Below are 18,543 nucleotides of genomic sequence, written 5' to 3' on the forward strand. Positions count from 1 at the left end.
CAAAAATCCAAAGTAGGGTTTCTACATTAGAGGCAGACCAACTTCGAGAAATGAGGTCTTATTGGGGTAAACCAGGGCGACGAGTGACAGAAAAATGTTAACTGAACAATGGATTATCTGTATGAAGGAAAAACATCAGGTGAATTTAGATACATCTCAAAATGTGTGAATGGTCAGGGAACAGAAACCAATGCTCCTTCGATGAGGAGGGAATTAAAGCATTTAATGAAAGGAAAGAAAGAGGGTGTAAGACTGATGTCAGGTTAATTCTACAAACATAATTGTAGCCCAAGCACAATACGTTGACAGGAAAAGTGAGGAACGAAGACTAGCAAAAAGATCATATGAGAATAAAACAGCAGACAACATAAGATTTTCTAACAACAGATAATAAATAACAGGAGATTATAAAAGGTGAGATTAGAGTCATAGAGATGTACAGCACGGAAACAGACGCTTCAGTCCAACCCGTCAATGCCAACTAGGTATCCCAACCCAATCTAGTCCCACCTGCCAGCACCCAGCCCATATCTCTCCAAACCTTTCCTATTCATATACCCATTCAGATGCCTTTTAAATGCTACAATTGTACCAACCTCCACCACTTCGTCTGGTAGCTCATTCCATACTCGTACCACCCTCTGTGTGAAAAAGTTGCCCCTTAGGTCTCTTTTATATATTTCCCTCTCACCCTAAACCTATGCCCTCTAGTTCTGGACTCCCTGACCTCAGGGAAAAGACTTTGCCTATTTACCCTATCCATGTCCCTAAGGATTGTGTTGCTGATAAAGATGCTAAGGTTATAGGCACAGGGAGGCTAGAGTGTGTATTTTGTATCAGTTATTCATTAGGAAGAAAATGCTGACAAAATCTTTGTTGTTGCAAAGATGGCGGAGGAAATGGTTGGATTGAAAGCTCATGCGCAGAATGTACTGAGAGGTTGCCTATGGTTAGAGTAGATAAGTCACCTGGAATGGTTGGCTTGCAACTTAAGTTGCTAATGAAAATGGAGATGGAGAAGGTAGAAAGGCTTGTCACATTCTTCCAGTCTTCCCCAGATATGTGAGAGATGACAGTGGACTAGAGAGTGGAATCTATGGCAACATTTGTTCAAGGAATGATATAAGGACATTCCTTACAATTATCAGTTTATCATTGGTGGTAAGTAAAGATTTAGAAACAGGACTTCAGTAAGGCATTTGACAAGGTCCCTCATGGTAGACTAGTAAGCAAGGTTAGATCACATGGAATACAGGGAGAACTAGCAGTTTGGATACAGAACTGACTCAAAGGTAGAAGACAGAGGGTGATAGTGGAGGGTTGCTTTTCAGACTGGAGGCCTGTGACCAGTGGCACACTTTTGTCATTACATAAATGATTTGGATATGAACATAGGAGATATAGTTAGTAAGTTTGCAGATGACACCGAAACTAGAGATATAGTGGACAACAAAGAAGGTTACCTCAGATTAGAACAGGATCTTGATCAGATGGGTCAATGGGCTGAGAACTGGCAGATGGAGTTTAATTTAGATAAATGCGTGGTGCTGCATTTTGGGAAAGCAAACCTTAGCAGGCTTTATATACTTAATGGTAAGGTCCTAGGGAGTGCTGCTGAACAAAGAGACCTTGGAGTGCAGGTTCATAGCTCCTTGAAAGTGGAGTTGCAGGTAGATAGGATAATGAAGAAGACGTTTGGTATGCTTTCCTTTCTTGGTCAGAGTATTGAGTACAGGAGTTGGGAGGTCATGTTGCAGCTATAAGGACATTGGTTATGCCCCATCTGGAATATTGTGTGCAATTCCTGGTCTCTCTCCTATCAGAAGGATGTTGTGAAACTTGAAAGGGTTCCAAAAAGACTTAAAAAGGATATTACCAGGGTCATAGGGTTTGAGCTATATGGAGAGGCTGAACAGGCTGGGGCTGTTTCTCTGGAGTGTCAGAGGCTGAGCAGTGACTTATAGTGGTTGATAAAATCATGAGAGGTATGGATAGGGTAAATAGTTGGGGTGAGGGAGTCCTGAACTAGAGGGCATAGGTTTAAGGTGAGAGGGGGAAGATTTAAAAGGGACCTAAGGGGCAACGTTTTCACACAGAGGGTGGTGCGTGTATTGAATGATCGACCGGAGGAAGTGCTGGAGACTGGTACAATTACAACATTTAAAAGGCATCTGGATGGGTATATGAATAGGAAGGGTTTAGTGGGATATGGGCCAAGTGCTGGCAAATGGGACTTGATTAATTTAGGCTAACTGGTCAGCATGGACGTGTTGGACTGAAGGGTCTGTTTACGTGCTGTGCATCTCTATGACTCGAAAGGAAAAAAGGCACTAGTAAAGATTTGGGTTCATGAGGGAAAACCTTCATAGATTTCTCAAACAAAGGCTACGTTTGACTAATCAAAATGAGCATTTGTGATGATTAGCCAAAGAGGGTTGATGAAGAGAATGTAATGGATGTTGTCTATTATAGTTTTCAGAAAGTGTTAGATAAAGTAACTCAGAAAATGCTCGTCACATGACAACAGTTTATAGTCGAACAGATTTATTTGAAGTCACAAGCTTTTAAAACACTGCCTCTTCATCAGGTGAAGTGACTTCACTTCATGTGAAGGAGCAGTGCTCTGAAACCTTGTGATTTCAAATAAACCTGTTGGACTATAAACTGGGGTTATGTGACTTTTGAACTGTCTACCCCAGTCCAACACTGGCAACCCCACATCATAAAATGCAGTTTAACAAAATTGATGCACATGGAATAGGAGGGTTAGTGTCAATTTGTATGAAGAAAAATTGCTTTGAACAAAAATGAATGAGTCATGATGAATGGTTGTTTTAATGATAGGATGGTAGATGCTGGGAGCATTGTTTTTTTTAAATGGATGGAAACAACTTGCACATTGAAACATGTTGCAAAAGTCTAAAACTTCCTGTTGATACCAAATTTGGATGCACAAAATCAAAGAGAATTGGCAGGGAAGTGGCAAATAGGGAGAGATAATATTGCCTTTAATGGTGTAATTTTAAAATTTATAAGCATAGATCTCTGGAGGCAGCAAGATGTACTGAGAATAGGAAAAGCAAATGGAATCTAAGGCTTCACAAGGACAGACATTGAGTCCTAAATCAGGGATTAAAGCTGATTTGTTAAATCTTTATGAACAAAAACAGAAATAGTTGGAAAATCTCAGTAGATCTGGCAGCAGCGATAGTAATAAAGCTAAGTTCATATTTCAGGTCCAGGGACCTGCTGGGTTTTTCCAGCAATTTCCATTTTTGTTTCTGATTTCCAGCATCCACAGTTGTGTATTTTGTTGTGTTTAGTTAAACCTTCGTCAGGTTCTCTTTAGACAACAACTCAAGAATTGCAACCAGTTTTAGCCACTACACTTCAGGGAAGATCAGAAGGTCATTGAAAGGTTGCACAGGACATTTACCAGAATAAACATCCAATTTGGGAATGTAGGTAGCTCATTCAGCCCCTCAACACTGCCCTGCCCTTTGATAAGATCATGACGAATCTGATGGTGGCTTCAAATTCACTTTTCTGCCTATCCCTGATACTCTTTAACTCCCTCGTTAGTCAAGAATCTATCTACTTGTACCTTAACTATATTGATTGAACCTGCCTCCATCACTTTTTGGGATGGAGAGATTAACAGAATCATGACCTTCTGAGAAAAAGAAGCAAAATACTCTCATTTCTATTTTAAATAGGAGACCCCTTATTTTTAAACTGCATCACCTAGTTCTTGTCTCTCACAGGATCCTATGTGATTCAATAAGATGACCTTTCATTCTTCTGAAATCCAATGGATACAGTCCCAACCTATACCCTTGTAGGTTAATTAATCACCTCATTTAGGTAATCAGTCACGTAAACCTTCTCAGAACTGCTTCAAAAGCAATTATGTCCTTTCTTAAATAAGCAGCTCAAAACCATACAAGGTAATCTAGATTGGTTTTCACTACTATACTATATAATTATAGCAATCCATCACTACTTTCAGATTCCATTCCCCTTTGCAATAAATGAGAGTGTCCCATTTGCCTTGACTCAAGTATCAGGACACAGATTTTTCTGCAAGTGTTCTCATTTAATATGGTATTTTTCTATTCTTCTTGTCATTGTGGACAAGTACACATTTTCCCATATTATATTCCATCATTCAAAGTTTTGCTCAATGATATGTCTTACCAATGTCTCTTCTTTTTCAAGAAGGCAGCAGAGTAGGGAGGCTGAGCCTAAGACTCGTCTACTTCCATCAACTTTCTTTTTCTTCTTCTCCTTTTGCTCTTCTTGTTCTTGTTTTGTTTTCTTTTAAGTCTGGAAATGGATGGGTGAAGGAGAAGCACTCCTGCAACAACACCAGGATGAGCTAGACAAAGCCTCAGCCTAGATCAGGGTCTCCCAGTGAGTGAAGATCAGGTCCCGATCTGACTCTACTGGCCTGATCTCGAGGATTAGGCTAAGGCTCCAGGTCCATAGCTAGGCCCGAATGCCTAAAGGAGGAGAAGGGCGGTCTTGGCCCAATGTGGAGTCTTCTTGCATGGCAGTCTCCTGGTATGGAGGTCTTGTCATCTTCGTCTTCAGTGTCCAGATATTCCAGTGACCTAGCAGTCAGTCTCATCCAGAAATGGTGGTCTCGGCCCAGCATGGCAGTCTTCTTCGGCCAAGGCTTCTGGCCTAGTACCCAGTGGGCTGGCCCGGTGGTCTTGGCCGGGTTGCATCTTCAGGATATTCCATCATTCCTAAATCAGCTTGCCCCGAGCTCTAGAGTCATTAAGTAAACTGTGATTAACTTTGTCTTAAATTTACTTCTGTTTTTAATATATGACTTCTGTCATTGAGTTAGGCACTGTGGTAAGGAGGCTTATAAAACTTTTCACTGTATTTTTCATGTAAAAGTACACATGATACTAACTTTCTATTCTATTCTTATGTCTTCTTCACAACTTACTTTCCCATATATCTTTGTAAATTTAGCAATCCAACTTGCAGTCCCATCATCTAAGTCATCAATATAAATTATAAATAGATGAGGCTCCAGCCTTGATCCTTGGAGCAATCTATTCAATACATTTTGCCAAGTTGAAAAAGATCCATTTATGCCTGCTCCCTGTTTCCCGTTAGCTAATCAATCCCTCTATCCATGATAATATTACTCTCTACACCAAGAGTTCTTAATTTGTTTAATAACCTTTGATTGACACCTCATCAAAATCTTTATGAAACTCCATGTACCTTATTCCACATGTTTCCCTCTGCTCAGAATGCTTATTATTTCCTCAAGGAATGTTAATAATTCAGTCAAACATGATTTCCCCTTCACAAAACTATATTGGCTTATTGCATTAAGAATTTTACAGCACTTTGCTGTATCCTCCTTAATAAAAGATGCCTTACCTACAGATCTTTTCAAGAATCTAGTAAATTTGGAAAATGAGAACTAAAGCATCGACTGTGTCAGCAGCCACTATTTTTAGATCCTAGGATGAAGTTCACCAGCAACTGAGGTCAGCTTTAAATCTAGTCATTTTTTCAATAACCTTTCACTGGTGATTGTAGTTGTTTTAAGATTGTTGTTCCCTTTCAGCTTTTGCTACACATTTATTAGTGGCATGTTGTTTGTATCCTCCAAAAGCAAAGACAAATGCAAAATATATATTCAGTTCATTGCCATTTCCTTATTGTGCAGTAATTCTTCAGATTCACTCTGTAAAGGGCCAATGTTCACATGACTTGTTTGAAAATACCTGTCGAAACTCCTACTTTTTAAATATATTTGTAGCTAGGTTTCTCTTGTTTTCTTATTTCACCCAACTGATTAATCATTCCTTGCTGATTTTATATTGTAATTATATGATCTATCGCTAATCTTTACAGATTAGCTATGTTTTTTTCTTTGAAAGTGGTACTATCTTTAACTTTTTTAGTTAATCACAGATGGCCCATCCTTCTCTAGAGTCTTGCTTCCTTACTAAAATGCATCTTTGCTAAATGCAATTAAATATCTCCTAAATATCTTCTTAGTTATCCTTTAACTTAATTTCTAAGTTCAATTAAACTAGCCTGTCTTCATCTGCTCAAAATTGTCTTGTTCAAAACATTTGTCTCAGACCCAGTCTTATCAACCTCAAACTGAATACAAGAATCAATTATGTTATGATCACTGCAACCTAAGGATTTCTTCACTATGAGTTAATGAATAAATATTGTCTTCTTGTGTGCTATCAGATCGAGAAAAGCCTGAATTCTGGTTGACACTAGAGTACAGCGCAAATAAATTGTCCCCAAAATACTCCATGAACTGACCTTCCAAATTACCTTTGGAAATTGGATTCACCCAATCTATATGTAGATTTAAATTACCCATGATTATTGACATACCTTTCACAAAGACCAAGTTATTTATTCTTGTACATTCTATCCCACAGAGTGATTATTGTTAGGGGGCCTATAAACTACAGTTATAAGTGACTCCCAACCTTTGCTATTTCTTATCTCTATTCAAACCGATCCTATATCTTGATCCTTAGAACTAAGGCGATCTCTATCTATTTTCATAATGCCATCTTCATTAATAAAGCCAACCTTCTGTCTTCTGCTAGCCTCATGTCCTTCCGAATTGTCATAACCATTAATCTTTCAGGACCTAGTCTTTATCATCTTGCAGTCATGTATTTGTAATGGAGATCAGATCTTACTAACGCATTTCTGTTTGAATTGTGAATTCATCCATATCGTTAACAATGCTACACACATCAGGTACAGAGCCTTTAACTCTGTAGCACATTTTCACAAACTTGCTCCCTTGCATCACTATTTAGTTTAATGCTCTTTCTTTCATCCTAGTTATACATCTTGCTAGAACACGAGTCCCAACATGAATTAGGAACATCCTCCCAGCTCACACTTTCCCAGTACTAGAGCCAGTGCCCAATAAATCAAAACCTATTTCTCCAGCACCAATCTCCAAGCTACCCATTTAACTCCATAAGTAAATTTATCCTGTGCCAATTTGCCTGTGGCTCAGATAATAGCCCAGAAATTATCAGGTTTAAGGTGTTGCTTTTCAATATAATCAATAGCTGCTTTTCTAACCTTAATTCTGTTGTTGGTGCCTGCATGAACTACAACCACTGGATCTTCCCCTTCCCACTGCAAGTTTCTCTCTAGCCCAGAGCAATTATCCCAGGCCCTGGCTCCAGGCAGGCAACACAAAATCAGTGTTCTCTCATTCTCAGTTACAGAAAATTATGCCAATTCTCACTGACTATACTGTCCTCAACTACCACGACATTGCTGTTTACTCTCCCTCGCTTGAATGGCAAAGCTGCCTTGACATGTTGCAATACCCAGCTCACTCGAGGAAGGAGAGACTGTAGCTCCAAGGTTGGACTGAATAGGCTGTGTCCTCTGTCCTTGGATCAAAGGAGTCTGAGTGGAGATTTGACCGAGGTGATAAAGTCTGGCGCTGGAAAAAGCACAGCAGGTCAGGCAGGAACTGAGGAACAGGAGAGTCAACATTTCGGGCATAACCCTTCATCAAGGCTGGGGAGGGGGGAGGGGGTTGAGAAATAAATGGGGGGGGTGGAGCTGGGGGAAAGGGAGGTGGGATAGCGATAGATGGGCGACGGTCAGAAATGATAGTGATAGGTCAGTGGGAAACGTGGAGTGGATAGGTGGGAAGGAAGATGGACAGGTAGGTCAGGTCAAGAGGACAGAGCCAAATCAGCGGGTTGGATCTGGGATGGGGTGGGGGTGGGGGAATAGGAGATTTGGAAACTGGTGAATTCAGTGTTGAGGCCATGTGGTTGTAGGCTCCTGAGGCAAAAGGTGAAGTGTTCCTCCTCCAGTTTGTGGGTGGCCTTATTTAGGTGGTGGAGGAGGCCGAGAATGGACATGTCATTGGGCAAGTTGAATTTGATGGCCACTGGAAGATGGGGTTGGGGTTGGTGCATATGGACCAGAGATGTTCCTTGAAATGTTCCATGAGTTTGCACTCGGTCTGTCCGATGTTGAGGAGACCACAACGAGACCAGTAAATGAGGTTCAAGGATATGCAAGTAAATCATTGCCAGATTTGGAATGATCCTTTGGGTCCTTGGTCAGAGGTGAGGGGAGAGGTGTGGGTGCAGGTTTTACACCTCTTGCAGTTGCAAGGGAAGGTGCTGGGTATGGAGAGGGGGTTGGTGGAGAAAGTAGACCAAACAAGGGAGTCATGAAGGGAACAGTCCTTATAGAATGCTGATAGGGATGGGCAGGGTGGATTTGAAGTAGATGTCAATGGTGCGTCAGTCACCAGAGACAGAGAGGTCCAGGAAGGGGAGAGTGGTATCCGAGATGGTCCAGTTAAAGGTCAGGGTGGACAGTGTTGGTGTGGTGGATGAACTGTTCAAGCTCCTTGTGGGAGAACAAGGCATTGCTGATGCAGTCATCGATGTAGCAGAGGAAATGGTGGGGGGATGGTGCTCATGTAATTGTGGAAGAAGGATTGTTCCACATATCCTATGAAGAGGCAGACTTAGCTGGGAGCCATGCGGCTACCCAAAGCCACCCTCCTAGTTTGTAGGAAGCGGGAGGATTCAAAGGAGACTTTATTGAGGGTGACGACCAGTTCCCCCAATCAAATGAGAATGTCGGTGGAGGGGGACTGGTTGCGTTGGTGGGAGAAGAAGAAACGGAGGGCTTTTAGGCCTTCCTCATGGGGGAGGCAGGTATAGAGGAGTCCCCTCCCCTCCGCCTCCATCCCTGGTGAAAATGAGGTATTAGAGGCCGAGGAATTGGAGGTCATGGAGGAGATGAAGGGTGTGGGTGGTATCAGAACAGTACAGGGAACATCTCTGGTCTGTGTGCACCAATCAACCCGACCCTCCTGCGGCCATCTATTTCAACTCCCCCTCTCACTTTCCTGATGACATGTCTATTCTGGGCCTCCTCCACTGTTGAAACAGGGCCACCCACAAACTGGATGAGGAACACCTCATCTTCCACCTCCGGAACCAACAACTACACGGCCTCAATGTTGAATTCATCAGTTTCCAAACCTCCCCTCCACCTCCACCTCCACCTCCACACGTACCCACACCTCCACAACCCCCCCAACCACCCCCCCGACTCAGTTCTGCCCTCTTGCCCTGTCCTACCTGTCCATTTTCCTTCCCACCTAACTACTTCACACTTCCCACTGACCTATCATAATTACCTCCTATCTTTACCCACCTATCGCCATCCCACCTACCTTTCCTCTACCTCAAGGTCCCCCTATTTATTTCTCATCTTCCTCCCTTCCCCCCCCCCCCTCCCAGTCCTGATGAAGGGTTATGCCTGAAACGTTGACTCTCTTGTTCCTCAGATACTGTCTGACCTGCTGTGCTTTTTTCTGGCACCACACTTCATCGATTCCAACTTCTCCAACATCTGCAGTCCTCACCATCTCCAATTTGATAGAGGTGTGTAAATAGGTATTTGCTGAACCTCAGCTGGAGTATTGTGTATAGTTGTAGGCGCCACATTGTAGGAAAGATGGTTACACACTGAAGGGAGTACAGAATGGATTTACAAGAATGGTTCCAAGCATGAGGATATAAGGTATGAGGATAGATTGAACAAGTTGGTACAGTTCTCCTTGGAAAGAAAAGGACTGAGAGGAAATTTGATAGAGATTTCCAAACCCATGAGTAAGCTGGAGGGAGTAGTTAGGGAGAAGTTGTTCCTGCTTGTACCAATTCTGTGATTCTGTGGTGGTGATCAGTTTAGATAAGGTAGACAAAGTAGAGCTGTTCCTATTACTTGATCATTCAAGGACGAGGGCATCTCGTGTCAATGTTTTGGACAAAGGTTGGAGGGAGGGTGCATGAGAAAAAACTTTTATACAGGAAGTGGAAATGACCTGGAACCTATTGCCAATGAACTGTTGGAAGCCAAGATGCCAATGATTTCAAAATGAAATTGAATAGGTGTTCAAAGAAAATAAACTGTCAGACCATGGGGGCAGAATCAGAGAATGCTTCACAGAGAGCCATCACAGATTTGATGAGATAAATGGTCTCCTTCTGTGCCATAATGGCTGCATAACATTATGACAGTGACCAGTCTTGATTATAATCATGCTGTAAACATTCGCATTGCTGGAAAAGGCTAGGCTTAAGACATGCTCATAGCCCAAAGATAAAGACCTGATTTAGTTTATGTATGCACACAATGGTTCTGGCTGGGTTCTCAACCATGATGAAGCACGCAGCTGTATCCTTCTGGCTAAAACGTTAAATCAAAGTCTCGATCTGTCACTTGGTTCACACTCACATTGATGTATTTCATTTGCCTGTTGCTCTGCATCTTCTCTGTAAGGCTTCTAGCTCATTCAGAGAAGTGGCATTCTCCCCAGAGCCAGCCAGGCTTGAGAGTTTTCTGGTCATGTGTCATGATCCCGCATCAGACTTTACCCAGAGGGGGTGGCCAACCTCTATAAAGCTGCAGAGTTGCAGAGCAAGACTGATTCTGCTGAAAAGCTGGGGCGGTCAACCTCACAGGGGTTCTGTCATTTGGTTTAGGACTCCCACTGTCAGTAACACACACATGCAGCATGCCTGCACCTGAGCGCAGTAAATCTCGAAGCTGCCATATGTACTGTCCCTGAAGCACAGCTCATTCCCACGTGTTGAAGTTGCCTCTGGCACAGACCCTTCTCTGTCATTAACTGAGCAAGACATATTTCTCCCTATTGCTGCTTTTAGACAGTCACAGCGCAACATGTGTACTGCTGAAGACCAGCAAAAGAAACATGATCAAGGAACACAGAATCTATGGAACAGAAACAGTCCATATTGTTCAACAGAGTTCCACACATACCTGTTCCTCACTATCAACATATCAATCTAATCCTTTCTCATTATGTATTTATTGTCTCCCTTAGAGCATCTTTGTTCTTCACCGCAGCTATTAAACGGTGAGATTAGGAATTGTTGATGTTGAGAAGGATCTGGCTGCCCTTGTTCATAAGTCACTAAAAACTGACATGCAGCTGTACCAAGAAATAAGATAAATAATTGGCACATCCGCCTTTATTGCAAGCAGATTTGCATACAGCAGTAAAGAATTCTTGCTGCAATTGCGTACAGCCTTGGTGAGACTGCACCTCAGTGTGTGTTCATAGTTCTGGTCTCCATACCAAAGGAATGATATGCTTGCCATGACAGGAATTCAACAAAAGCTTCACCAGACTGATCCCTGGACATGCGGGATTGTCTTGTGAGGAGACATTGAGGAGACTGGGCCCGTATCGTCCAGACTTTAGACAATCGAGAGCTGAAACTCAGAAAATGTTTAGGGCTTAACTGGGTAGTTGCAGAATAGATGTTTCCTCAAGGTGGGGCTTGAAACTAAGATGCACAGTCTTAAAATAAGAGGCAGGCCATTTAGAACTGAAATAAGGACTGATTTTTTCACTCGGAGGGTATTGAATCTATGGAATTCTCTATTCCAGAGAGTTGTGGAGGCTTACTCTTTGAAAGTATTCAAGACAGAAATCAATAGATTATGAGATATTAAAGTTGGAGGAGAAAGTGAGGTCTGCAGACGCTGGAGATCAAAGCTGAAACTTTATTGCTGGAACAGCACAGCAGGTCAGGCAGCATCTAGGGAACAGAAGATTCGACGTTTCGGGCACATGCCCTTCTTCAGGTATTAAAGTTGTCAAGGGAGATAGCATGGGGAAAGTGTTGTTGAGGTAAAAGAGCAGTTATGATCAAGTTGAACAGAGGAGTAAACTCAATGTGCCAAATAGCCTAACCCTGCTCGTGTTTCCATGTTCTTGTCTCCATCTTCTAACCATTCTGTAAATAAGCACTTTTCTCCTAAATTCCCTCTTGGACTTATCAATAACTTTCATATGTTTAGGACCCCTAGTTGTAGACATGCAACGACAGGGAACATCTGTACGTCTATCCCATCAAACCCATTCTTGATCTTAAAGGCCTTTGTCATGAGCCTCTGAAAATAGTTCCCGCTTGTTCATTTTGTCCTGACAATTATTGTGCACATGAGATACAATAAGAATGAATGTTTGATGAAAATTGGTGAATGTCATTGAATGAGGAGCAGAGAGGATGATGAGTTGCGAATACAAAAGTAATTTAATAAACAATATTTCAGAGGGAAAATAAATTTTTTTCAAATTCTTGAACCAATACAAGTGCAATACTGAACCCAAGAGAAAATGGAGGTGTCAGAATGAGGATGTAATAGTCATTATCACACAGTGCAATTTCAAACTTTGAGCTTTCACTGTATCATACAAGTGTTGTAAATAACCTTGTTTTCCACTTATTATTTCCCAGAGATAGGTATTCATTCACCCCCAGTCTACTTTATTAATGTGATTAATACAGGGGATCGGACTAAGCTCCACAGTCACAGCAAGGAATGTAGCTTCAAACCTGCTTGACAGGTGTCCTAAACAAAAACCGAAAGAACTGCAGATGCTGTCAATCAAAAACAAGTTCAGAGATCACTGGAAAAGCTCAGCAGGTCTGGCAGCATCTGTGAAGAGAAATCAGAGTTAACGTTTCAGGTTGAGTGACCCTTCCTCAAACTTTGCCCAGTTCTGAGGAAGGGTCACTCGACCCGAAACATTAACTCTGATTTCTCTTCACAAATGCTGCCAGACCTGCTGAGCTTTTCCAGCAATTTGTCGCTGATAGGCACATATGCCTCTCAGTCCTGAGAAACAATGACCTTGATTTTCACTCCTTCATCTGGCAGATACCAGGAACAGGACCTTGACTATTCCTGTTCTTTCCTGAGCTGAGTGCAAATTGCCTGAATGAGTGCACCTCCAGATTCTCCAACAATTATTTATGCTTTGTTTCCCTGACTTGGCATGAAATTCTCAGTAGTCAACTAAATGCCACTTGTCCAGGAACTGCCTACGCAGCTGCCACCTGCCCATCAACTCCCTACATGCATTAACCTTTTACTGAGGTCAACTAGAGGCTCGACTCTCCAGACAACATTTTAGGGATAATATACCTTGGTGAGGTGATGTTGACTCGCAGTGCACAGTTCTCAAATCCAGAGGCCCAAGTGAATGGGTCTGGGGGCATGGTTTCTAACCCCACCAGGGCAAGTAACGGAGTTTAAATTCAATTAATCAATACATTTCGGTAATTTTTAAAAGACTGGAATTCAAAACAATATTTAGTGGTGACCTTGAAACCATCATTACTTGTTATACAAACCCATTTAGTTCCCTAAGGTCCTTCAGGGAAGGAACTCTGCCATCCTTACCTGGTCTGGCCTACACATGACTGCAGACCCACAGCAATGTGGTTGACTCTTAACTGCCCTCTGGGCAATTAGGGATGGGCAGAAATTGCTGCCTGACCATCCGGTGAATAAATAAAGACCTTATAAAGCTTTATAAAATCATGACGGCCATAGATAAGGTGAATGACAAGTGTCTTTTCCCTGGGAGGGGAATCTTTCAAGACTAGGGGGCATATTAAGGTGAGAGGAGAAAGATTTTCAAAAGGCATCATGGGCAATTTATTTCTACACAAAGTGAACTTCCAGAGGAAGTGGTGGATGCGGGTACAGTTGCAATGTTTAAAAGACATTTGGATAAGTACATGAATAAGAAATCTTTATAAGGATATGGGCCAAGCTCAAACAGGTGGGGCTAGTATAGCTTGGGATTATGGTCAGAATGGACTGATTGGACCGAAGAGTCTGTTTCTGTGCTGTGTGACTCAATGACTCTAAATGCTGGTCTTGACATCAACAGTCAAATGCTGAGAAAGAATATTTAAAAACACAAAGCTGATTTCAGTGGCTCTGTCTCCTCCTTTCCAGTGACTCCTTTCCCTGACACCCTCCCACAACCCCACCCCCCATCATCACCAACCTTTTCCGAGCTACCATCAGTTAAGAAGGAGAGTCCCTGGACTTGAAGCATTGACTCTGCTTTCTCTGCAGAGTTGCTGCCAGACCTGCTGAGTTTCTCCATCAATTTTGGTTTTTGCCTCAGTGTCTCTTTGAAAACTGTTTCTTTTTCCAGTTTGATAGATAGACCACTGATGAATAAAAATTAGGGAACCTTCCCCAGTTCTGGTAGGTAACACAGCCTTGAATATGAACAGTGATTCACATGGCATGACCTTGCATGAAAAGCCTATCAAAACCCAAATTTAATTCTGAATCAATTATCATCTGTAAATACGTTTCTGAAAATCAAAATAAAGCATGGTACAGCATATGGAACAGGTGTTCTTTTTATGTCTGATTATAAATGATAATGCTAATTTTAAGTTCAGAGAGACCCATTAAATCCCAATTCAGTAAGCATCAAGCTGATTTCCTTTGCTGTGTAGGATTACATAACATATGAAGCATAGATTAAAGTATTTTATTTTGATTAATCTACAGCATGGCTGGTTATTTTTACCATTGCAAATATTATTCAGTTGATTTTTTTTTATCTTGAAGGTTATTCTGATCGGGTTGTGATGTTCACATTTCTGAGGAAGGAACAGTGAAGGTGGAGTGTTGGAAAATGGAATTACCAGCTGATGGGTATCCTCCAGATCAACAACAATATCTTGCTTCCAATTCCTCAGTGCAGGTTCCATATGGCTGGCAAGTAAACGACACACAACCAGGAACTGGAAGTGCTGCTACTAACCTACAACTGATGCTCAATTCTGTGCAATCTCAAGGGATAATAACTACGGCTAATCTATTGAATCCAATGCCCAATTACCAGATAGCATGTTCAATGCAACAGGAAACCTTTCCTGACTGTCAACCGCACTGTAATACAGCGGGCAACAATATTTGGCATCCCGGTCTGCAGAATAAAGAAACCTGGGCATCAGTTGGCTTACAAAATGTTAGCTATGCAAACCCCCCTGAGGAGAGCTCTTGGGATTGGCACCTTGCTTCAAACTACACAACATATGGCAGAGATTTATTCGGTTTCCAGAAAGATCCTGATGTGGAACATCCCAATGGGATTTCACCAAAGACTCTGCAAGGATCAGGTGCAGTACAGACACCGTATCCCATTCTAGTTCCATATCCTGTAAATCCTGAACACATACTTGACCACGATCCATTTGATTCATTTTGTAAAACGTCAATCACACCTTCAGCTCCCTTGGAACAGAGGGAAAACTTGACAAATGTTGGATGGTCTTTGTATAATCAACCAACACCACCCAGTCTAATGCAGGATGGCCAAATCCCACCATCTCTAAAACCAAATTTGATGAGCTTGAATAGTGAGCCAGAATACGTTGGAACTGGTTATCAAGAAATGTCTGCTCTGGGATTTCAGGATGTCATTCCTGTAAGCTCCAATTCACTTAGTCCCTCTTATCCCACCTCTAAAATGGATGCAAGTAGAAAATCCGAACACCAGTTGTGGAAAACAGGATTGGCTGCAGTGGATTCCAACTCTCTGCATTCACCGCTCATACCGATAGGTTTTGAGGAAATGGGGTCATCCAATACAAACCTTCCTAATCAATATTCATGTGATGCACCTTTCCCAAAATCACTCAGCATCTGTGGAGCAGACACTCGGAATGCACAAACACATGTTTTGCCATCTACCTCACTGATAAATTTATGTCCTCAATCAGACATCTGGACAAAGCTACCAGCCTCAGATATTGCCACCTCTGACCATGAAGTCCTATTTCAAACTTATAATAACAATGTAAGTAATGTTTTATGGAATGGGGCACTTTTTAAATTTAGTGTTAGTTTTCTGCATTGCCATTACCTTTCTACATTGACAAAGATATACTGTTTGCTTTGAATTTCAGTACAGTGTAAATAACTTAATTGTGTAGTTGAAATTTTCATTTTTCCAATGATATGACAAGTATTTGGTTTGGACATCAACAACATGCATCAATGACATGTTGACATAGATGGAGAAAGAAATAGAGAGAGAAGGATACGGAGAGAACAGTAGAGTGTCAGAGAGAGAGAGGAATGGAGAGGGAGAACAGAAGGAGAGGAAGAAATAGAAAAAGAAACAGGATAGAGAAAGAGATAGAGGGAGAAATGAAGAGGTAAGGAGGGAAGAGAGAGAGAGAGAGAGAGAGAGAGAAGATTAGGCATAAAGTAGAAATGCAGAGAGTGAGAGAGAAGGGAATTTTTTTGACCATTTATTTGTGTTCACTTATTTTACTAAACAGCTGGACAGTGATAACGATTTCTCTTCTCTTCTCTCACTTGCTATGTCTCCCTTTCTCTCTCTCTCTCTCGCACACACACACATATACTCATTCCCTCTCCCACATACATACATAAGTGCACTTCTATACATTTCCTGTCATCTTCTTCCATTTCTAATATCCTGTGCCCATATTTATAGTAGAGTCATAATTCTGGGATTTTCTCAAGTTGCTCCAGGTCCAATGGCAGTGGTGACCACATTTTAGAATGACCATTTTACTGAAGGTCGAACTGCAGCAATGTGAGGAAATTCCCATAATACCTACTTAAACTAACAGAGACCGACTAAAGACTTGCAATGAAATTAGTATCAGCAATGCCATTCTCATTGCCATCTGTTACCAGGGTGAATGGGGTGGAGGGGCAGTGCATGAGAAGGTGGAATTCGAACACAATCAGATCAAGCATAACCTTATCGAATAACAGTGTAGGGTCAAGGGGCTGAATGGTCTAGCTCATATGTTTGTATATTATCATGCTATAACCATACCGTTCCTTTTATTGCTCTCAGGTCATCCCCATCCAATCTCTATTTCCTCCGTTGATCTCTCCAGCCAGAAGTCTCTTGTTTCCTTGGCATTTTCTTTTCCTCTAACCAACCCTCTCTAACCAACCACCATCACCAACTGCTGACAACTGCACATTCCTTATGTACTTAGAGTTCTCTGCACATCCCTAACACACAGTAGGCTTAAGTCCTGAATCAAACTGCAGACCATTCAGGAAAGTGCAGACAGACAAAACCTGGTTATTGTTATAATAATAGATGCATGTTGTAATTGCACACAGTTACTAATGATGGTCCTGCAGTGTCTTCACTGGAAGGTTGGTGGAATGCACATCAAATGTAAATATAGCCATTTTAGCTGGAATAAAAGCAGACACAATGTACACAAAAAGTCTCAAGTTTGGGTTTAACATTCTCCTTTGTGCAGCTACTCCTGTAGGTGGTCGAAAACTCCTACAAGAACAAAATACTGCCAACGCTGGAAATATGATTCTATGATCTGAAATAGAAACAGAAAGTGAGAGAGAAACTCAGCAGGTCTGGCAGCATCTGTGGTGAGAGAAGTAGAGTGAACGTTGACTCCAATAGGACACTCCTCCTACAGAGAAGTGGTACCGACTTGAAATGTTATCTGTGTTTTTCTTTCTCCCAAGATCTGCCAGACCAGCAGGGATTCTCCAGCACTTCCTGCTTTTAATTTCAAAAACCTTACATTCAGCACTGTGCCTATAACTTGCAATATCTAATTGTGGGATTGTGAATCTAGAATCCCTACAGTGTGGAAACAGGCCCTTCAGCCCAACAAGTCCACACCAACCCTCCGAAGTGTAACCCACCCAGACCCATTGCCCTACCTATTACTCTACATTTACCCCTGACTAATGCAACTAACCTACACATCCCTGAACACTATGGGCAATTTAGCATTACGAATTCACTTAACCCATACATCTTTGGATTGTGGGAGGAAACTGGAGCACCCAAAGGAAACCCACACAAACAGTCACCCGAGGCTGGAATCGAACCCAGGTCCCTTGTGCTGTGAGGTAGCAGTGCTAACCACTCTGCCACCGCACTGCCCCGGATTGTATAACCAGAAAATCTTGTGAAAGGAATCATGTATGATGTGAAATTCATATTGTGCTTTTCTCATGTATCTGATATTCTAATTTCACCAAAGGCAGGTTGGAACATGTAACCTTGCCCTACTCTGTTTTAAATGTGGATTGAAGATTCTCCTTTCCTTTGCAATACTAACTCCCACCTGAGGGTTAGTTTACTGTTCTTTCTACAAGCAAAATCTTATTTTCTCAAATGATATATTGACAATAGGATAGTGTGGCACACAATACATCTTTGACATCAGTTATGACCTTATTGATTCTTATGACATTTCCATTGCTTTCATATACAAACATTTGGAAATATAGTTACTGCTGTAAAAGCAGCTAAATGAAATTTCATACTACATGGTAAATTCATTCATGGGGTGTGGCGTTGCTGACTAGGCCAGCATTTATTGCCCCTCCCTATTGCCCTTTAGAAGGTGGTGATGAGATGACTTCCTGACCCACTGCAGTCTATGTACTCTAAGGACACCTACACTGTTGTGGTGAGTTCTAGGATTTTGGTCCAGTGACACTGAAGGAACAGCAATATATTTCCAAGTCCGGATAGTGAGTGGCCCGGAGGAGAACTTGCAGGTGCTCCCATGTATCCCAACTTTGGCGAATTTCTGCAGTACCTCTTCTGGACAGTACATAGTGCTGCTAATGGGCAAGAGTGGT

The 18,543-nt window shown here is 41.8% G+C and overlaps 1 protein-coding gene and 1 long non-coding RNA gene across 10 annotated transcripts in view; one reads left to right on the top strand and one right to left on the bottom strand.

Moving 5' to 3' along the window:
- Nucleotides 1–18,543, bottom strand: part of LOC148145894 (uncharacterized) — a 119,813-nt gene that overhangs the window by 83,971 nt on the left and 17,299 nt on the right. The gene's annotated exons all lie outside the window — the stretch shown is intronic.
- The window catches only part of LOC122561603 (phosphatidylinositol 4-phosphate 3-kinase C2 domain-containing subunit beta-like), a 230,771-nt gene that overhangs the window by 11,858 nt on the left and 200,370 nt on the right, over nucleotides 1–18,543 (top strand). For 8 of the 9 annotated variants that reach the window (XR_015761176.1, XM_087999661.1, XM_087999666.1 and 5 more), the window contains exon 2: nucleotides 14,488–15,721. Coding sequence is in view for 8 of the 9 variants with exons in the window: in XM_087999661.1 (XP_087855787.1) it covers nucleotides 14,555–15,721 (1,167 nt within the window). In the remaining variant the exon portion in view is untranslated. Of the gene's footprint in view, nucleotides 1–14,487; nucleotides 15,722–18,543 lie in introns of those variants that run through there. The other variant, XM_087999667.1, reaches the window with a different exon arrangement.

Source organism: Chiloscyllium plagiosum, unplaced genomic scaffold (assembly GCF_037043375.1).
Source record: "Chiloscyllium plagiosum isolate Xiang-an unplaced genomic scaffold, Cpla_swu_hap1 HiC_scaffold_23, whole genome shotgun sequence".
Classification (NCBI taxonomy): domain Eukaryota; kingdom Metazoa; phylum Chordata; class Chondrichthyes; order Orectolobiformes; family Hemiscylliidae; genus Chiloscyllium; species Chiloscyllium plagiosum.